The sequence below is a fragment of the Hoplias malabaricus genome, chromosome 10, assembly GCF_029633855.1.
Source record: "Hoplias malabaricus isolate fHopMal1 chromosome 10, fHopMal1.hap1, whole genome shotgun sequence".
NCBI classification, from domain to species: Eukaryota; Metazoa; Chordata; class Actinopteri; order Characiformes; family Erythrinidae; genus Hoplias; species Hoplias malabaricus.
Window position 1 is genome coordinate 21,467,341 of NC_089809.1, and position 23,273 is coordinate 21,490,613.

The window sequence follows — 23,273 nt, forward strand, 5'->3', positions numbered from 1 at the left end:
TGCAACGTTCTAAACATGCTTTGGTGGTTTATGTAGTTAGGGCTAAATTTAGGTGATTTGTAGCCTAATGGAGCTTTGTATTGTATTGCTCTGTATATTTATCAACAAAGAGAGTGTGTTGTAAGAATTTTGAGTGTGTAAACATTCCTTATGGTATCAAACCTCGGCTAACCTGATCAGGTTACCGAAGGATACAGTGCCTTGCGAAAGTATTCGCCCCCCTTGAACTTTTCAAACTTTTGCCACCTTTCAGGCTTCAAACACAAAGATATAAAATTTACATTCTTTGTGAAGAATCAACAACAAGTAGGACACAATCTTGAAGTGGAATGAAATGTATTGGATGTGTCAAACTTTTAATAAAAAACTGAAAAGTGGGGTGTGCAATATTACTCAGCCCCTTTACTTTCAGTGCAGCAAACTCACTCCAGAAGTTCAGTGAGGATCTCTGAATGATGCAATGTTGTCCCAAATGACTGATGATGATAAATAGAATCTACCTGTGTGTCTCAGGTTTCTGTTCAAAGTGCAGAGAGCATCATGAAGACCAAGGAACACACCAGGCAGGTCTGAGATACTGTTGTGGATAAGTTTAAAGCCGGATTTGGATACAAAAAGATTTCCCAAGCTTTAAACATCCCAAGGAGCACTATGCAAGCAATCATGTTGAAATGGAAGGAGTATCAGACCACTGCAAATCTACCAAGACCTGGCTGTTCCTCTAAACTTTCATCTCGAACAAGGAGAAGACTGATCAGAGATGCAGCCAAGAGGCCCATGATCACGTTGGATGAACTGCAGAGATCTACAGCTGAGGTGTGAGAGTCCATAGGACAACAATCAGTCATACACTGTACAAATCTCCTTTATAGAAGAGTGGCAAGAAGAAAGCCATCAAAGATATCCTTAAAATGTCTTGTTTAAAGTTTGCCACAAGCCACCTGGGAGACACACCAAACATGTGGAAGAAGGTGCTCTGGTCAGATGAAACCGAAATCGAACTGTTTGCCACAATGCAAAACGATATTTTCAGTGTAAACGCAACACAGCTCATCACTCTGAACACACCATCCCCACTGTCAAACATGGTGGTGGCAGCATCATGGTTTGGGCCTGCTTTTCGTCAGCAGGACAGGGAAGATGGTCAAAATTGAGGAGAAGATGGATGGGGCCAAATACAGGACCATTCTGGAAGAAAACCTGTTGGAGTCTGCAAGAGACCTGAGACTGGGACGGAGATTTATCTTCCAACAAGACAGTGATCCAAAACATAAAGCCAAATCTACAATGGAATGGTTCACAAACGTATTGGTGTTGGAATGGCCAAGTCAAATCCAGACCTGAATCCAATCAAGAATCTGTGGAAAGAGCTGAAGACTACTGTTCACAAACACTCTCCATCCAAGCTCACTGAGCCCGAGCTCTTTTGCAAGGAAGAATGGGCAAGAATTCCAGTCTCTCGATGTGCAAAACTGATTAGAGACATACCCCAAGCAACTTGCAGCTGTAATTGCAGCAAAATGTAATGCTACAAAGTATTAACGTAAGGAGGCCGAATAATATTGCACGCCCCACTTTTCAGTTTTTTATTTGTTAAAGTTTGACACATCCAATAAATTTCATTCCACTTCACGATTGTGTCCCATTTGGTGTTGATTCTTCACAAAAATGTTATATTTATTTTATATCTTTGTTGGAAGCCTGAAATGTGGCAAAAGGTTGAAAAGTTCAAGGGGGGCGAATACATTCGCGAGGCACTGTAGATGGATGATGTGAGCATTTTAATTTAATATGGAGTGCTGTAGGACCAAGACTAAGCAGATATGATTTCCACTGTTTTGTATTAATGCTGAATTGCAGTGATTGTATCAACAGATAAACAGGATTCTGAAGGAGTCCTCTATCTTTAGTAGGGTTAAGTGTTAAAAGTATGAGAACCCCTTCAAAAAGGCTGATTTTTGCAGTGCCATAGTTGCTGATACACAACCCTTTACAAATCCACATTAGGATTATAATGTATGTAGGCTACAGAGTGTGCTAATGGTTTACCTTGGCTAATTGTCCTGCCCTGTAGTTATTTTCTGTACAATGTACATCCACAAACCATATGTGGCAGCTGCAGGCCCAACGATTAAAAAAAAAAAAAAAAAATGGATAATTTTTTTTTCTCCTGACAGCAATATGTTATGTAACTGTCCTACCTGTGTGTGCTTGTCTCCAATTCCCTTTTAATTTCATGCAAAAAACACCTAGACACCTCTTGCAAATACTGAATCGAATAACTTTAATGTGCATTCATAACTAACACAGGTGTTCCTTTGCCTGTGCACAGACTTTCAGGAGGTAACTGGATCAATTTTCAATTGCAGTGTACAGAAAGGTCCAACAGATGGTGTCAGTTTACTGTTTTTTTTTTGTCTTGCATCCAAAACCTATTTTCCATGACTTAAATGTCCACCCCACTAAACCAATGATGCATCATGACTTATTGTGACTCATGATTTATTGTGTAAGTGTTTGTGCAGCTCATATGCAACCATTTGATGTTAGCTTTTTTCACCTAAGTATTACCTTCAGAATTCTAGTGGTCAGTTTAATTCTACTTACTTTTCAGTATACCGGCATTTGGAATAATGAAAACTCAGCAGATTTTGGATTTGAGGTTCTAAAATATTGTTTGTGGTAGGTAGGTAGGTGGATTTCAGAAAAGAAAAAAAAACTTTCCTATTCCAGTATGTCCAATAGGGTACAGCACGCTCTAAATACAAGGAGCGTTGTGCAAATCATTACATTTGCTCTCTGTACAGTAATTAAGTAATATATCAGTCAACATATCTCATTCATAACAGTTAGCACATGAAATAATTAGCACATCACATCATAACAATTAGTGCTGAAAGTTTTAGCATTTTAATATTACACAAATAGAAGTAAATTACTACAATAAAATTTGTGCCTGCCAAGCTTTTGTGACTGGCTACTAACCAGTCAGTCATCATCTGTAACTTCATCAAACTGGTCAGGGTTCACAATGTGACTGGGGCATACCTGGATTCATTGTGCATCATAATCAGTGTTTAAGGCTTTAAAACACTCCAGCACAAGCCAGACCTCCACAAGGCTACTAATTAACCCTAATGCTAAAGCAGTAAATTAAATAAATGCAATCACATTTGTCAGCTAATGTGTTTTTTGTAAATATATCTGTATTTGCTTCCATTGCCCCTCTAGGTTGTCTTTTTGTCCTCTCCCTGCTGATCTGAAACAGCGTAGTCGGCATGATTTTAGTTCAAACAGCGCAGTGAGTTGACAGTGCCTTAGCACAGGATGATCCCTGCCTTAAAGTATGCTGTACAGGAAGAACTCTCAGTAATGAGATGGCCTCAGGTAATCATCTGACCTTTGCCTACTTTGCCTCCAGACACTTAATAAATGCTACAACATAAATAGGCTGTATTTGTGGGCATAAAAAGATTTCATATTTTTCCAAGTTATTACTGACTTTAGTAATAACTGAGACTTCACCATAGCAACTGCAGCAGTTTGCATGAGATTTGCAATGTGCAATTTTATCTATATGCCAAATTACTGTTAAGTTTTGTTCCTACTGGGTAGACTTTTTCTCCGTGTTCTTGAGGGACTGATTTTTATTGGCTCTATTTGATGTAATGAAATACAAGGAGATCAAGGTTTCAGGAGTTTCCCAGGTTTTTCGTTTCCCAGTATTTTTTACAAAACAGAAATCCTGGCCATTTCCACCTCGTAAACACCTCAAATTCAAATGATGAAAAAATGCTTTGGACCATAGTCTGGAGATTAATCTCAGCAGTCAGAGTGATGTAAAAGTCACATGAATTCCAACCTGGCCTTTCAGACAGAGTTGAATTTCCACAGATGGACATGGATCATATGAAAGTGGCCCAAATCTGATATGAAATGTCAGATTCAATGCGATTTGTGCTGTTCACACAGCCACATGTACGACACATCTGTGTCATGTATGACTGGGCCTCTTTACCTGCTGTGTGAACGTAGCCTTAGTATTCCTTGCCCAGAATATGCCAAGCCAGTACGTAACAGATGTTTAAGCCATAGTACATTTGATTTGATTTTTTGCTTATTTTGATCATTTGTAAATATCCTTTCAAACCTACAAATTTAATTCAAAACAGGACAAGGGGTAAATATCTTTATGAATAAACTGTTCAATAAACTGAAGTTCTTCACCATAGTAGTGTGTGTACATTATTATGCTATCATTAAGCATACAGGCCTATTAAAATGCTGGGGATTTAAAAAACAGACAATTAAAACATTAATCACAATTACTTGTATGACAAATGATCGTCAGTTAAAATTTCATTATTATGACAGCCGTACTTGGAGAAGCTTTTCTCAGCTTTCTTTTTCCTTTTTTTTTTTTTTTTTTTTTAATAATCACTCACCCTTTAAAAATATGCACATTTTGAAGTCTTCCATTTTTACTGAATAACTTGCTTGTGAATTATATGCTTTTCTGGCTTTTCTCTGCCATGTCCATTCACATTGCAAGTCCATAATCCCACACACACATTTCCATGAGTTCCTACATCTCCTACTGGACTTTTGTTTTTGTGAAGAGCATGAAGTGCTCACCCCAAACTTTATTTTTGTGAAGTTTGGAAATCATCTCACATTTGAAATAGTAAATGTAAAATGCCCCATCAACCTGCTTGTTTGGATTATTACTACTCAAAACAGTTCTGATGGCAGTAAATGGTTCAGAGAATAACAAAGAATTGGTGGAGCTTATCTTTAGAAGGTCCTCAATGCTTTATATACTGAGCTAAATGAAGGGTAGTTCTAGTTTTTTTTTTTTTTTTTTTTTCAGAAGAAAAGCAGTAGTCAACAATACATTTACTTAAACATCCAGATAACACACTATCAGGAGGTTTCCCTGGTCAGACGCATCAACTGAGGAAATGTATATTTTAATTAGTAAAACCAATTGTGCTCTTAAGGAGACCATAAAATTAGCCAATTTTATATATAATGTTTTCATGAAAAATATGACATAGCTTTAATAGTTACTTTTACTGTTGCTAAATGCATGCATACCAAGATAGAATACTTGCAGTGAGTTAAGCTAACTTTTTCTAGCTTTTCCTACAATGCTGGACATACCAGTTTCACACCTTGTGTTCTGATCTAACTGGTTAGTTTTTAAGGAAATACCCAAAATAAATGATCAGACTGGATTATTGTAGCCTCCTAAGATGATCAGTTAGAAGGTTTTTGGTAATTGGCAGTGCTTATCACTCAAGTGTAACTTAGTGTTACTTAGTGTTAGTGTTAATTTAGGCAGTACTTGCTGCCCAGCTTTGCCCCTGTACCTGCCCAACGTTTAAAACTGTAGTAAAGTGTTGCTGAGGTCCAGAGAATGGTAGATTAATGCCCAGTGATTTCTCTTTCAGTGGATAGTCCTCTCTGGCAGCCCATTGCAGCAAAGTGCTCCTTCCGCTCTTTTTGGACCTGTAGATATGGCTTCGATGTTGCCATGGCACTGCTTTCGTCATTCATGAGTTTAGTGGGAGATGGTGATAGAGATGAGAACCACTGGATTTGAACACTGCTGTTAGTCTCCATTTAAACTGGACTGTGAGGTGCAGGTCTTGTCAAATGACCAAAAAATGGAGGTAGTTAGTTTTGTTCCTCAACAATTTCACTCTATGCATTAGCATAATACCCCCCTCACATTGCACACTGTTTATAATTATATTACTGAATGTGAGTATTGTGTGTTTAAAGCTTGAGTGTTGTTGGCTAAAAGTCAAGTAACGTTTTAGTCATGAATCTGTGCCCACCTGTCAGTACAGGATTTCATTCTGCATCACTGCAGAAGAGTTTATCCCCTTGGTGAGGTACAGTCTATTTGCTTTCATCTAATTTGTTTTCCAGCCTTCTGGAATGGAATCAAAAATTGATGTTGCCTGCATAATGTTACCAGTCACACAAGCAGATCAGATGCTCCTCATATATATATATATATATATATATATATATATATATATATATATATATATATATATATATATATATATATATATATATATATATATATGGCAATAAATTACACAATTCCATTAGTAATGGCTGCAAAAAAGACATTTTAAAGAAATTTAAACAAAGCCATTTCTGTCATTGTACATATTCCATAAATGTTTTCTGTTCTTTTCCACATTTTTCTTATTTGCTCTAGATCCTATATGATAAATCTTAATGGATGTACTGCTACACTGCATGCCCAAGTATTTGTAGACATTTTATATTCTACGTAAGGCTGTTAGAGTGTAACAGCTTCTATTTATATCCCTAGGAAGGCTTTACATCATGAAACATTGCAATGATGATTGATTACATTTGGAAAATTATTCCCAATCCCATTTCACTCCTTGCCCTTACTACTTAGCCCTACTCCTCCATTTTGCCTAGGGATAGGGTGTCTCAATTCTTGTTGGGAAAGTTGGGTATTTTAGAGCGTTAGTGCTAAATAGACTTTGAAATAGTGTTATGAATGCCTTGTGAGTCACTGGCAATATGCCTGTGCATGCAACCAAAAAAATACCAGAGAAATAAGGGTTTTCACCTTTAGAAACTGCTAAATATTGTATTACCTTAATTAAATTAATTACCTTAGTTAAATGTTGTTTCAATGTATTATGGCAATTTATATAATAAAAAGCAGAAAACATCACTAGTAGTATCCTGATGTTGCTATAGTTATCTAGTTAATTTCCAAATATACCTTAAATGGTGAAGCAATTATGTTCTGGCACCTGAGGCTACTGCAACATTTAAGGTGGGGTGTGAAATAAAAATTAAGCATAGATATAAAGCTATATTCAGCTTCAAATCTCAGAAAAGTTAGGAGTGGATGATAATATATAATTCTCATACATTTCTAAACATACATGATGCTCTACATTTTAAGAAATCCAGCAGTGCTCCTCTTTTATCACTGCAGCGAATGAGTACTGTTTTTTGTGTTCTGATGAACAATAAGGCTTCTGAGGGACAGTCCCTTTTCATAGGGAAAGATTTTAACTACACCTCATAACTGCATTCCTAGGGCCAAGGTGACTTGCAAAAGAGGGGTATGTGTAAAAATAAAAAGTACTATTGGGTCTTATTGAGGTAAGGTTTATTTATGCTGAACGATTAGTTCTGGATTTCAAATGCCACTCCAATATAATTCTGAGGTATTGGATGGATCTCCACTTTTCTGGAGTATTCCACTCTTCCACAGGCAATCTTCCTGATGTTTCCCGATTACACAAGATGTGGTTGTGCAACTGAACACCTGTGTCAGCACTGGCTGCACCAAAATAGACAGCTAAATTCACTAATGAGAAGGACAGTCTGGAAAAGTTCATACACTGGCATGTTTTCTCTTTTTGAGAAAATTTGATGGGTTGGTGTCAGCCATGGAATGACAGTTTGTAATTTTTAAATAACTGCTAAAGGAACACTTTCATGAGCCTTGTACTGTTTAAAGTTTTCATAAGCAATAAATAGCTAATCAAATGCTTACTCCAGACCTTTACTTAAATCTTTTAATCTGACTTTTTAAGCTGCCTTTTACATTACATTTTGAATGTTTATTGTGTAGCTTTCTTACTATTAGTGGATAACTATTACTCACAGTATAATAAATCATGATACATCATGCATGGTATAAAGATTCATTCACATTCCAATACCAGAATTCAACAACTTTGTGCCACGACACAAAGACTGTAGATTGAAAGTGTCCAAATTTATTTTTAGAACTCCGGGTTCTTTTGAAATGACAGCAATTTCATGTTTCACATTCCATCATTAACTGCCACTTTCTGTGCATCAGACGAACTAATTGGAGAATGCTGGCAATTGTCAGCCTTATCTTAAAAAAAATAATAATTCAAATGAAGGGGTGAAAACCTCCATTTGTATCCCAGCTGTGCTATGGAAGACTTCTTTATAAAATCTGCAGTGGAGCCTTGTCAATCAGAAATGTGTGTCTGAGTGAATTCACAAGGGTGAATTGACAACTTAATCACACTTGCCCTTAACCATCTCACTTCCTCATTTAAACACGCACACATCTTTCACATTCACTAATAAATCACAGCAGATTGTTTCCTATGGTGGATGAAGAAGGTAATATATACAATAGGATTCAAATAAGCACATATCAAGCCACACCATTTTAACTCCCATCCCTGCACAGCTTCTGTTGTTAGTAAGAAGACTTGCAGTAGTTCAGTCCAAACAGACATTGTTATTCTTTTTTCAGGTAAAGAAAAAAAAATAGAAAAGTCTTACAAAAGCAGAAAACAAATTGAACTGCACATTTGAGCTCTGAGGTGGTCAAAGCAGTAGCATATTTGTTTAATATTTGTCCATAGCACTCAGTTTTCTTCTCACTGAAAGAGTGGATAGAAACACCTGCAGATTTTTGAAATGTAGTTTTCTTTCTATCTACACCTTAGGTTCTTTTACTCTTTCATTTCATTCTACATCATTTTACATCAACTGTATGCCAAAATGAATAACTGGAATTCTAAACTATTTTAGTCATAAATTTATAGTTTTATGAAAAAATTTAATTGGTGCCAATTCTGTTTCTTTCACGCAGAGATTTGGTGCTTTGCAGTTGCAAATATCATTTACGTAGTGTTATATTTCCAGAATTTTTTTTTTTTTTTTTTTTCAATTTTTCATTTAGATCCTTAAAAACCTTTATTTTAATTATGGGAATCCTGCTGAGAAGCTGCACTAGATTGCTTACTATCCCCCAATCATGCAGGCCCCTAGAGAAAACCCCCTTGGAGCTGCCCACTAAGGAGGTTTTCCTGTTGCAGTAAAGTAGCACTGGAGAGCATCGAGGTTATGGGTAATTTTATGTAGTGCTCCGAAATATGAAAGCAGTTGCTTGCTGAACACAAGTACAAATGTTTTAAATGTCTGTTATCACTAAACACATTGTTGATGCTTCGCATTAGTCCATTTTGAATTTGACTAGTCTTTCTTGAATCTCTGGAGATGGGGGTGGGCAGAATGACTGTAGTCTGCATAGATAAACACAGAGGAAGGCAAATTGAAAAAGATAGGGAGGGGGACACTATTGTGTTGCATCCTGTTTTGGTAACTCTATACCTCTGCCTGTGCCACTCTCTGCAGGGCGGGCAGGACTCATCAAATCTTGAGTGGACACCAGCATGAGACCAGCTTGACTGATTTGTGTTTCTGTATTTATTTATTTATTTATTTTCCCCCTGTGGGCGATGATGGAAAGTGAAATATTGATAGCGACTGCTACAGCAGTGTCCTGACAATATACAGGCTCTTGTGGAAAAAAAAAAAACAGTGTAGGAGCACAGCTACCTTCAAAAGTTTGGAATCACTCTTTATTTTATGTACCATTTTTATAGCATAGAGAGTGTAGATTTAAATGTTGCAAATCAGAAACATACTTATGTAATAATATAATATATTATTTTACACTTACAGTGACAGCCTTTTATACCTCTGTGTAAAAACAAAAATATGTATTTGAAACTTTTGAAGTAAACCTTTTATATTATTGTGATCAACAGCTGACCTGTCTGTGATTGAACTGATTAATTAGCTTCCAGGTTTTAGAAACTTGGCATTTTTCCCCTGCATGGAACCTACTCGAGGCTCTGCTCGGCTCTGCTCCTTTGCTTTTCCACTGGCCAGTCTGGTACCTGGTACATGGAGCCACTTAATTTTTTGGTCCCTGCTCACTTACAGTTCCAACATAGCAGAGTAGATACTAAATTGTGACTTGTAAACCATGCAGAGCACTGACTGGCCAGAGAAACCTGTCAATCACCATGAAATGTAGAGCTCCAGCACAAACTAGCTGCTTGTAAAATCTCTGAATTTACAGCACTTTTACATAGGTTTTTATCCAACTCGAAACAGCAGCTCCTAACATTTCCTTGATGTGTTTTGAAGAGGTAACAGCAAATAAACAGCACCTGACTTTTACTGCCAGCGATGTGGTGGTTTTCAAAGACTGCAGTTTCTGTTACAAGCTGGTTTTGCAACATCACCAGGTCTGTTTTGCGGGGGAGCTGTGCTAGTTGAAAAACGACCAGTGAAGTGTGAGCCGAGTTGAGTTGATCTCATGCAGTGGAAAAGCACAATTAGTAGCTCAGAGCTGAGAAAAGAAACAGCAGAAAAAGCTCGAATACACAAACATTACTCACTACTGCCCTTTAAATGTTACATCTTTTGTCAGAAATTTGAAAATGTAAAATTTTAAAACACATGGCTTGTCTTTGTGAACGTTAATTAACAGCTTAAATGTATACAATTAGCTCAAATATCTTTAATCATGTAACAAACATTTCAGGCCTTTGTGCAATTAGAAATTTTACAATATTGAAAATATTGATTCTGCAGGGTGATTGAGCTTTTAAACAGTAGTAGTATGTGGAGTCATAATGCTTTAGATGAGGGGAACTAAAAGGGAAATGTAGCAGCATCTGGAGGGCGCCTCTTGGTCTGGGGAGGGATATGAGCTCAGGTCAAAGCCAGTTCATCAGCCAGAGAGATTTAGAGCAAGGTTCTGACCCTACAGCTATCTGTACTCTCTGTGAGGACTCCTCTCACAAACTAATAGCTTTATGGCTCTCTGCTTCCTACTGTATTGATTTGTAAACTGCATGTGAAATGACTTGCAGAAGAGCAAAGGCGACCATGCTGATGAAAAGAATATGAAGACTGGTGCACTTTCCGTTCATTGACAAAAACGCTGTGGATGTCTGGGTCTTTAAAAGAGAAACACATACACGGATCAGCCACAACATTAAAACCAGACAGGTAAAAAAAAATAGTCAAGTGGTAGGATATGTTACGCAGCAAATGTACAGTCAGTTCTTGATGTTGGTGTTCTATAAGGTGGTGACCTCTTTCATCAGGATAATGTCCCCTGCCACACTGCAAATACTGATGGATCTGATGGAGCATCTGTGGGATTTACTGGAAAAACAAGTCTGATCCATAGAGGCCTCCTCCTGGCAACTTGCAGGACAGATCTGCTGCTATCGTCTTGTTGCCAGATGCCACAGGATGACACCTAGAGGTCTTGTGGAGTCCCTACCTTAACAATTCAGAGGTGTTTACAACTACAAAATATGAGATGGGTGGTTTTAGAGCTATGATCAATGTGTCTACTTACATATTCTGGTTTAGAAACATGAGAAAATATTGTGAGCAGAAAATGTATCTTGTTTTTTGTTCTTTAGATTGTTTTGTTCTGCCAATGAAGATCTGTAATTGGTGTCCTAAAGAACCTTTGGTTAATAGCTATTTTGTTCATTTGAAAATCAGTTCAGTTGAAAGTCACGAAATTAATAGATCTGAAGGGAAGGAAAAGTGATCCAGCCAATGGTGTGTTGGATGTTGAAGGCTTTGCAGAAAAGGCATATAATTTGTATGTGGCTCCAGTGTGATGTGTTTTTTTTTTTTTTTTTTTTTCTTTCTTTCATACATGAAAGATGTATGCTGATGTTCTGCCCCCAGGGTGTGCAGTGGTTATCTGCCCTGAACTCTGTTTATGCTCATGCTCACTTCTCACTAGTATGTGCTCTTTGTACTTACTGCTCACTGGTGTGTATGTCTTTCTGTGTATCACACTGGGTTAACTGTGTTGTTTTACTACGTGGTATTTTAGCTGTGCTCCAATGACCCAGTAATATTACAGCATATAACTTTACCAGAATGGTAAATGAACACTTCTATTAGATTCATTGAAAAAGAAAAAAGGCATTTTATTAACAGATTTCTTTAGGGAATGAAGAGTTCTTCTGTGACATTGCCATTGACATTTAAGCTTTTTTGAAGAGCTCAGTTGAAAGCATTCACTTGAACAATTCTTCAGAGTACTGGAATGCCTAAAGAAACCTTTCATTTGATGATTATCAGTGGTCATTTTAAACACAGAAATGTGTTTAAATCCAGTTGAACATTTCAACTGCGTGGTTTCCTCCGGGTGCTCCAGTTTCCTCCCACAGTCCAAAAACACACGTTGGTAGGTGGATTGGCGACTCAAAAGTGTCTGTAGGTGTGAGTGAGTGTGTGTCACCCTGTGAAGGACTGGCGCCCCATCCAGTGTGTGTTACCACCTTGCGCCCGGTGATTCTGGGCAGGCTCCAGACCCACCACGACCCTAAATTTGATAAGCGGTTACAGATAATGTCAATGTTGTGCTGCATATTATGTGGAATGCAGGTGCTAGAATTTTCCTATCTTCTTGACAGGGTACCATCATGCAAGGTAGAGTACACACATGCAAGGTTAAATGCAGTAAAACGAACACAGTGAGCGAGGAGTATTACGTGTATTGTTTATTAGTAAAAATTACTAAAAACAAATTGTGGTACACACTCCTGGGCTCTCATGTTGAATTTTAATATATAGGAACAGGCGCTGAAACAACTGGTTGTTCTCACCATGCTTGTTTAGACATAGGGAAAATGGTGCTGTGTTGTCTCATAGCTGTACAGTAAAGTCCCTCATCCTCGTCGCTCAGTCTGCAGCAGGGCAGCAGTTCAGTGAGGAATCCTTGACTTGAAGACAACGCAGTAAAATGTTTCATTTATTTTGTCCATAACCAAGAACATTACCTTACATCTATCAGCAAGAGTTCTCAAGATGCTCAGCAGATGTGCTCAGAAATACTGGAACACTTCTAATTCATTTCTGCTGGAGGTGTTGAAGGGGGGGGGGCTTTCTGGAACACTAAATCTTGGACAATTCCAATGTATAAAAGCTTTCAAAATTCTTGATACCCCTGCTTTTGCACCTTTAGTCTGGTGAGTCCAGTCACAGTTCTTTGTACAGTCAGGTCTTGCCAAAACTTCAGCTGCTTCTACGGTATTTCTGTGGATTTTTTTTGTTTAACTGCTTTGTCACCAGCAGTTTGTTTCCCAAGAGAATTTTAGCCATAAATGAGTTTGGTATTGCCAGAGCTGCAGGACTCCAACGAAAATCTTCTTTAATGTTTGGAGCCTTTTGGCTTTGCATTTTTAAAAGATCCTTAGTATTCTTTCTTCATTTATTCTTCTGTAGGTCTGGAACCACTTGCTTTCACTTACAGCGGATTCACTTACTCACTGCCGTCACTCTCCGTCTCTCCCATCTCGCTCTCTCCCCTCCCTCCCTCTGCCTCTCTCTCTTCCTCCCTCTCCCTCCGACCAACAGCAGCAGCAGCAGCAGCAGCTGAGAGGCACAATCACCCGTAGCTGGCGCATGGAGCACAGCTCAGCATGGAGATAACACAGTGCTTTATTTAAGGTAATCAGATTTGAGTGATCTACGACTGGTCTAGGGACTGTGCAAGGATACCTGGCCAGCATATGCAAAGCATTAGAAAGCTGTGAGAGTTAGTCAGCAGCTGTAATGTGCTTTATACACCCTCATCAGCATTGCCCACGCCACTGTGTGGTGAGTACTCTAATTTGATTGCTCTGTCTGATGGATAAAGGATAAAGAGAATAGATGATGGAAATTGTAGCGAGAAAAGTGTTTTTTGATATTGGTTGGAAAAAAGCAAGGGCATCAAGAGAGCTCAGTGCCTAGAGCCCTACTGCATGTGTTTGGTAAAGTTTGCTGTTTGCTGTAACATTTGGTGTCATGTATTGGTGGTCATTTATCCCTTTGATGTAATGTATTTGCTTTGAAATGTAACAGAAGTGATTTTACTTGTAGAACAGTTTTTTCCAATTTATCTTATCACAATGATTGTGGTGCTTATTTAAAAAAGTAACTAACGTGGAGGACATGTACAGTATCTTTTTTTTTCTCAGGTGGAATACTAAATTGCTTTCACTGATTGCTTTTTGTCAACTACTACAAACTGCAGAAATATTTCAAATTCCCAGTCATTTATGCAACAACTGTAACTTAAATATGTCGAAGCAGAAACTGTTTAAAAAGTTATTTTTAAATCCACTTATTATCCATTTCTAATTTATACATTTTTATACTACAGCATGTTAAGGTTCACTCCTGTGAAATGTATTAGTAATGTACTGTATTAGTAATGTCTGTATTGTCTGTATTAGTAATGTACTGACTTTAATAGATCAACATTGCCTTAATTTATTACATATTATTGACATATTTCTAATATTAACTTTTCTGTGTAAAGGGAATTATTTTATTCATCACATTTATTGAAAATGGGCATTTAGTACAAGGTATTTAAATTTGGGAGCTATTTTTAAATAGAATACATAAAAATACTCTACATTCTGAAGGAAGGGATAAATCTTGAAATATGAAATAGGAGAGACAATATATAAATAGAGACAACTGGATTTCAAAATATAATGCACGATTTGGTGGACCACTACAATAATACCCTAGATAAAAAAAATATATATATATATATATATATATATATATATATATATATATATATATATATATATATCTCCAATGTCCATCTTTCCATTGTAAGGTGACAGCTCATCACCTTGAGTCTGAAATGATGTGAAGATGTCCAGGAGATTGTGTTGAGAAAAGGACAAAAGCAGCATGTGTTCTGCCACATGACAAGAAAGATTCTTCCCTCTCGCAAATAAAGCCTTTTTTTAAATAGTGTTTACCACTATCAGTCAAGCACAGTGGATCAGAACTAGAATGAGTGATTTGTTTTTGATGAAATGCATCATTAATGCTAATGAGTACAAACTAATTTAATACACCATGCAATAGTCTCTACAAAAAAAAATTTAATTGGGAAGGTATTCATTAAGGAAAGTAAGTACACTGATGAGACAGTTCAGTGGACTGGCTGCCCCAGAGCCCAAACCTCAACATGACGGAATGTGGAGTTTTAACAATTTGTAAATCTGAAGTTTGGAGCTGTAGAATATAAATGCCAGTTTATTTAAAAGAGTAAAACTAAGTCTCCTGAAAAGAATATATCTCCTAATTAAGGCAAAATGTGGGCACTACATGTGGACATTTGTGTTTTATTGGGGTAATATGTGTTTTCTGCATTTCTCATTGACACCAAAAAAAAAGAGCAAGAAAATGCTGTTTTGACTGGAAATTATAATGAATGGTGGTCTCACACATATAGACCATTTTGTGTTATGTTGTGAATGTTTCTAACGGATCATTTTAACCCTATAAGCCTTCCTGGCAAGCATAATGGCTCTTAACTCATTTCAGTAATGTTTGCTAAAATTGGAAAACACTTATTGTGGTTAAGCCTTAAATCATTTCTTCAGTACAATCATTTCAAGAACTTTAATGTCCACATGTCTGTGTTCATGGTCTTCCACTAGTCTACTAAGTCAACACGTTTTTTTCAGGGCCAGGTCCAGAGATGATTTTGTTTACACAGCCGTTTCTGTGTTGGTGTTTTTGAGATGACTGGTTTATCAGCCCAACTACAGCCAAGCCTCAGTTGATTTTTGTTCACATATTCTCACACTTTGGACCCTCACTCCTCTCCTATATTTATTTAGATTTTATATTAACTAAATACAAAAGTCTTTGGATCTCAGGCAGCAGAGCAACTGCAAAGCATCTGTAACCCAACTTCACATTTGACGGAAGCTGTGAAGTGTTTTTTTATATGTTGTTCTTTTCAAGCTGCATATGCCACTGATATAGAATGCTAACAAGGTCTATTTTAATCTAATCAGGCTAATGCAGCAGGTTCCAGTCAGAAAAAATGCTGCTGAACCCCAGAGGCTTGATTTTATTGGCTGGACTCAGTGAACCTCCAAAAACTTGTTGTTATGAACAGTCCTGTTACTTTAGACTGTTTAAATTTGGCACAAACGGCTACAGTCATTTTTAAAGTGGGCAATATCTGCTCCATTCAAAGGACACATACATCTTTAAACATGCAGGAATCTTTGAGTAAACTCATTTGTTTACTTTATTGTATTCCTGTCTAACTGTAGATGTTTTACAACCTCTCTCTATAAAACTGTTTGTGATAAAAGAATTATAGAACCGACCTCGATAGCATTTAAGCAAAGGTTCTCCAAAAGCTGATAAGAATCCAAGTACATAAAGGTTTCACATGCCATGAGAGATTGTTCTTCATGTCCTGAATATAGAAGTGCAAATAATTCTAAAGCAGAGGTGAAGCAAGCCCAGGATCAAGCCCAAACATTGTGGAATTTGCAATGCGAGCTAAGTTAACTCAGTATGGACAAACTGCAGTATCGGTCTTTCAAGGCCAACAGGAAATGGAGATCCGACACACTAGCATGGGCTTGAGACATCTTTCTACTGCCCACTCTGGTTTTTTAAGTGATATGGAGAAATCATTGAATATCTCACCAGTTTTTGGCCGAATGGGTGATTTGGCTCCTCGGGAACGGGCAGTGGCTGGTGGTGGGTGCTTTGGGCGCGTGGTGGATGTGGAGTGTGGGAAGTGGCGATGGTGGAGAGGATGAGCCAAGGACGGATTGTTGCTGCGGATGCAGGAGGTCAGTCTCAAATGCCAATCACAGTGAACGAGGAGAGCCATGCATGTTTGCGGTGGGGTAAACGGAGTTTGGATATTTCTACTGGAAGAGTTCTACCAATGATGCCAGGAGCACCTGCAATTGTAAATCAGATGGCCTTGCCTAAATCTTTGCCAAAAACTGTGTGAGTCCTCTCAAACAAACTTGGAACATGGAACATTATCAAAATTAGAACATGGAGCTCATACGTCTGCAGAGATGTTTTCAGCCATGGTACTGTGCCTCTAAATCCCATTTTTAAAAACACATCGTAGGTTAAAGTTTTTTTAAACTAAATCATTCCAAAGTTGTTTGGGATCCACAAGCAAAGCCTAAGGGATTTATAGGAGGACACTTGAACATTCGTAGTGTTGTCTCAAAAAAGTTCAGCATCTTTTATTTGATTCCAATTTAGATTTTTTGGGCTTAACAGAATCATGGTTACATAAAAATTCACCAGCTGTGGCCCTAAATGTACTGGGGTATAAATTATTCAGAAGGGATAGATTTGAAGGATGAGGTGGTGGAGTAATGGTTTGCATTAAAGATCATATACAGTGTAGCCAGATAAATTTGTCTACTGTAGATTTGGGGTGTATTGGTCTACATTTGTCACTCTCATCACAGATGTCATTTGTGCTGGTTGTGTATATAATGATTTTTAGGATGAATTTAAAAAGTTACTCAAAGCATGTGATGCTACAAATGAAATTTTAGTTTTGGGTGATTTTAATATTAATTGGGAAGACAAGATAAACATGAAGTGTTTAAAAAGAATTACAAATAAGATGGATTTAATGCAACTTATTAAAGGACCTACTAGAATAACATCATCAACCCAGACACATTAAATTTCAACCCAGACACAGATTTAGTTTTTAGTAATAGGCCAGATTGAGTATAGAAAACATACAATTTTATCACTGGATTGTCTGATCATAATGTGGTATTATTCTCTAGAAAGCTTTCAAAGATTTAAGAAAAATATAAAATTTCTTGAGAACCTTAGGATCCCAAAAAATGAACTGGGGAATTTTCAAACAGAAATAAATCAAATAAATTGGAATGAAATAATATTGGGAAGAAGTGTAGGGGAAGATAGTAGTATGTTTATGAGTAGAATTAGGAGCATAGTTAATAAATTGAAAAAGTCTCCAGTAAAAAAAAACATCAACAGATTTTTTTTTTACCCTGGATAAATATAGAACATGCTTTAAAAACTTTATTGAAGTCTAAATTGTATACTGATAGACAGAGATTTATAAGATTACGGAATAGGTTTGTGAAAGAATTGAGAACGGCTAAAGCAAATTTTTTTATTAGTATTATTTGAGAGGCTAGAGGTAATACTAAAAAAATTTGGGAGCAAATTAGTAAATTAACTTGTGTTAATACCCATGGATCATCAAAACAGTTACTGCTAAAATTGAGTGGTAGTATGGTACAAGATCAGATGGAAATTGCTGAAGTTTTTAATCATCATTTGTTTGGTTCTGAGTGTGAAGTAATTAGAAATGCAAGATAAAATCAAAAGGACACTCCATTTGTTCCATTTGATTTGTTTTGCAAACACCTAGTTCATGAAAAGTGAAAAGTTTTATTTTTTCACATTTAAATTCAAGTGGTTGGTGCTAAGAAGGATTCTTTGGAGTGATGCTGTAGAAGGACCGCTTTTCATTTCATGAAGAGCCTTTTAATGAACTATACAGACCATTGAGGACCACCTAAGACATATTGAAAGGCTCTTTACCAATCATATTTCTTAATAGAAAATTACAGTCCAGGAGCAATTTTGGACCATTTACCAGTGCATCAGTGAATTGTAGTTGCACTTGGATATGCCATTGTGTATGAGGCTATTCATGTATGTGAACTTGTAGACATGATGCCCCCTGTTCTACTGTAAATATTAACTTGCACATGTGTGATTTTGTGTGCAGTTGTTCAGACGGTGGCAGCAGTGAAGTGTGTTGCTATGAGGCTTCTGCTGTGCTGTTTAGAGGGAGGCAGACTCTCTGGGTTTCTGCTGCTGCTCCTGTTTTGCTGTCATCTGAGCTCCAGCCATGCAAGATCTTTTCACACCCGAGAGGCCCACAAACACCACAAGCATGAAAACATCACTCTGGCAGTCATCCTGCCCAGGTATAACACTTCGTACCCCTGGGCCTGGCCTCGTGTAGGTCCTGCAATCGAGCGAGCTATTGCGCTGGTCAACTCAAAACCTACCGTGCTGCCTGGCTACACCCTGCGATATGTATTTGAGAGCAGCGAGAATGCAGATGGAATCTGCTCAGAGTCCATTGCCCCGCTCATGGCAGTGGACCTGAAGTTTGCCTATGAGCCATGGGCCTTCATTGGACCCGGCTGTGACTACACCTCCTCACCTGTGGGCCTTTTCACCACCCATTGGGGTCTCCCCATGATAACGGCAGGAGCACCGGCTGTGGGCTTTTCTGACCGTTCAGAAGATTACACCTCCATTACCAACACAGGACCCACGCATAAAAAACTGGGGGAGTTTGCCCTGCATATCTGCCGACACTTTGGCTGGAACCATCATGTCCTGCTGATGTTTGGAGACAGCAAAATGGGAGAAAGAGAGTGCTACTTTGCTGTGGAGGGTCTTTACTCTGAGCTGAAAGAAGTGAACATTACCACCATGGACCTCGTGTTTGAGGAGGATAGTCGGCCAGTCAACTATTCTGAAAACTTGCAGAAGATAAAGGAAGAGGGCAGGGGTGAGTTAAAAGAACTGATTACGATATACATAAACTGCAATAATAACCTAAGGCTCAGAGGTCATTTGTTAAACAAGTAAAAATTTGCTTTTTATTCCAAGTCCCTGTTTTGTGCTGATATGAACATAATTGCAGAAAAAAAGACTATAAACTATCATCATTATCACATTTTAGCATTTAACATTTTTTGCCTTGAAAAGCCAAAACGTTAGATTTGTGGCATGCTGAGGCTAAAACTGAGTACATGTAAGAAGGTATGTGGCTTTCATATCAAGACTTTTTTTTTTTTTCTGAAAAAGAAACAAGGAATTTAAAAGAATTTTCTGGCAAATCTACTCTCAAATACACACACAGTAGAAAGATATTTTTCTATGAATTTTTATGAAACCTTTGTATTTACCTTCTTGACCCTGAGGTTGGCTTGTGTGGCATTACATCAATGTCAAAAGAAGAGGGTGTAAAAAACACCAGGCGGAAAAAATAAATAATGTATAAGAGAGGACTTGTGCACACTGCATTTCTTTCTTGCTCTTTTTTTTTTTTTTAATCTTGAATAGTTTTTAACTAGTTTCCCTTGCATGCCAATCTCTTTTCCCTCACCCTCTCTGATGTTGACAGGATTTTCTGCACTCAGCTTTTGAAATGGGTGGATTTTAACAGAATGGAGGTGGGTTCAGGGTCGGTTTCTCTCAGTGAATGATCAGTGCGTGGACAATTCCTCTCTCTGTGTTTGCAGGTTTTACATTTGTGCTTGTGAGAGTAATATTTACACATGCAAAATGTTACGACTTGAACAAACTCTTCAATATGTAATAGATGTTTGTTCCTTAATATTGCTTTGAACACTACAGCAAAATGCAACAGATGTAGAACTCCAGGCAAATACTTAAATACATTATCTCAGGTATGTCAGTAGGTCTTAGTAGTAGGTTTTCAATTCACAAAGATTTTGCGAGTTATAAAAATGCACATAAAAAATATGAAACGGCCCAGAATTTGCAAAAAAAAACAAAAAACACCCAAATGTCACAAAAAAACTTTTAGAACAAGGTGAAAATGTCAGAATGTTTGCTCGACCATGGGACACCCCCACCCCAAGAAGCCATCCTCATCCTTTCCATGCTTTAAGACCACCCTGTTTTTGTACCGCTACCACCTGAACATCTTATTTTAGTTCATGTGTAGATTGCTATATGCACTACGCCACTGTGGAAATGTCAGAGACCACAAGGCATTTATTTACTTTCATGTCAAAACATTAAGCACTGGTTCTATATGACAGAAACAACACAAAAACCCCAACAAATAATCACTTAAGCTTTGGACATAAACTGCTGTTATGAAAAAAAGGTTCTGATCAGTACAAAACCCAGTTAAACCCTTGTTTCAATGCCACCTCTGATCATGGAAGCCTACGTCATCTGAGTTTTATTTATTTAGCAAAACTGTAGCGAATGGAAAGATATACTTAGCATTTCTTCTACCAATATTTCTATATTTGTGAATTTTTTGGAAGGAAACCCAGCTAGAATGTCAGTATTAATCATTTCCACTGCACTCCAGCATACATCCTTGAGGCTTATGTTAGGTTTTCTTTGGATTAATATCCCAGTAAAAATCCTGTGTAAAGGATAAATTGGTATCATGTACTTTAACTCCTCTATGAAGTCCCAAAGGGCTTTAAAACATTTAAACAGTGACATTTATTAACAGAGGTCATGAGCTTTGCTGCCGTAAATGGACGCTCAGCACATTGTATCAGATCATTTGGCATTTCCTGTGAAAACAGGCTTCGTCATTCACCAAATTCGCTTTCCTGACAAACTAGTTTGAGCTGGTCCTTCATATGATATCAAGCAAGAGATGAGAGATGCCATTGAACCTGATTGAAGAGCCTGTAAAACCAGGGTTCAGCTGGTAGTGATTTCAGAATAATTGCCATTTTTATAAGCCATCACTGTAACGTTAGTGATACACTGCTGAAATTTACATCACAGCCAAATCGACCAAAGCTCATGGTGAAAAATGCAAACAAAGAAATGAGAAGTGTTCTTTTTGTGCTGCTTGGCTTTATGAGAAACGTGATAATATTACGGAACCTCTGACACCTATTTTTTTTTTTAAACACAGCATATCAGAATATGATTATTATTAACCATAATTATTATTATTTAGTAGCTATTATGATATGTTAAGTTAGATGCAGTCTTCATTGAAATGTTTGGCAACCCACAATACACTAATGCATTTTCTAAATAATTTTCTGTCTATTTTAAAGCCAAGTTACTGTATATTTGTTTGAATTAGAAGGTTTGTCTTAGCTCTTTCCTAAGTTCAAGGAATTGCTCATGAATATGTTCTCTGTATTATTTGGATATTTGCTACAGATGCTATGGATAATGGTTAAAATGGTTGACTTGATGAAGCGTTGCTTTAAGGGGTGAAAATGCTGTGATATTGTTGAAGCAAATATGTGTTTGTGTTCCGGTTGTTAGATAAACACCTGGATTGGGGTCACCTGGGGAGTGTAACCTTTTCCTCAGGTCTCATCAGCAGACAGGAAATGTTTCTCAATGTGTACCCACCTCACCACCTCCCTCTCTCCTCTTGAGAATAATAAAAAAATATCAGCAGAAGCAGGAAGACGCAACAGGGCTGCACAGGCAGGAGATACACTGCCTTCCTGCTTTAAAATATTCTACTCCAGAATCATTCAGAGTACCACAGTCCTGTTGTTGTTTGGACTAGAACATTCCCCTGTTGAGCACCACTGTTCTGAATATAGTACTGATGTTTATCTCTTCAATATTTCCACTTCTTTTCAAACCCTTAAACCTTAATCTCAACCACAAAAAGTAAATATTTTGGTTTTTACAAAATTTTAAGCAAACATTTTAGCTAAACATGAGAATTTTAATACTTTCCTATCACTGTGTGGATGCACGTCAGCTGTTCCTGAACCAAAGCCTGATCTTCGTGTTTCCTCCTGTATTTTTAACTGCCAATTTCAATACACTTTACTTGTTCGAACAGACACTAGTGCAGTGGCCAGAATGTAACTTTGTATCACAGCTCCATTCACTGGAACTGCTAATGGCCATGAATCAGCAGTAGCTTCAACATCAATCTCTCCTTACACACACACACACACACACACACACATAAAAACACACACTTAATAGATGCTCTATTGATGGGAAATCATCATGGCTCTCTGGTTTAATCTCCTCTTATTTCGGGTCATTTTGCTCACACTTGACAGCATGCTACTCCAGCAATAGCAGCAGCAAATAGATGATGTTTTAAATAGATATTTTAAATAGATGATATAATACAAATTTATGATTGTAGCAAATCTCCTGTGTAATGTGGCATACTTGTTAACTGTGATAAAACTTTGCAACAATATAAATGTGGTCCTAAATCCTTAGAAGACAACATCAAAGCTTGAGGTACAGTGCACTTGCAGGAAATATATTGGGTATTGTTTACCAAAAAGTGATTAAAATGTGTGTATATATATATAGTGGAAAAAAAGTGATTGTCCATATAGAACTAAACTGTTCACTGAGCTTTGCTGAGCATTCCATTGCTCTCTCTGTAGGCCTGTCATATCCATCTGGCCCTGGTTAAAAATTAAGCCGAACTGTGTAAGACTGGGGAGGCAGCAAGGAGAAGACAACACATAAGTTTCCCAAAAGCCTGGTTCTCTTGCTGACAGTGGATGAAGGTGGGGGGGCGACACATGATTAGATGTGCATGAATAGTCATGCACCTTATACTACTTCCTGCTGGAAGTGGAATGTGCTGATGAGAGGACTCTGCTGATGAACTGCTTGTTCTGGACAAACCTGGTTCAAACAGTTACTTCTGTTAGTGGAAACAAAGTATCTTGGCCTCCTATACATGCTTTATCTGAAGTGGATTTCGACATGGACTTCAATGTGCCATTTTGATGTTATCTTGAAATATATTTGGAAAAATGTTCATTAAAGATCAGCATGTG

At 37.5% G+C, this 23,273-nt stretch overlaps 1 protein-coding gene across 1 annotated transcript in view; it reads left to right on the forward strand.

Moving 5' to 3' along the window:
• The first annotated feature begins 13,311 nt into the window (after nucleotides 1–13,311).
• The window catches only part of npr1b (natriuretic peptide receptor 1b), a 61,178-nt gene continuing 51,216 nt past the window's right edge, over nucleotides 13,312–23,273 (forward strand). The window contains exons 1-2 of the mRNA XM_066682949.1: nucleotides 13,312–13,497; nucleotides 18,470–19,267. Of these exons, the coding sequence (XP_066539046.1) occupies nucleotides 18,505–19,267 (763 nt within the window). The 5' untranslated portion in view covers nucleotides 13,312–13,497; nucleotides 18,470–18,504. The remainder of the gene's footprint in view (nucleotides 13,498–18,469; nucleotides 19,268–23,273) is intronic.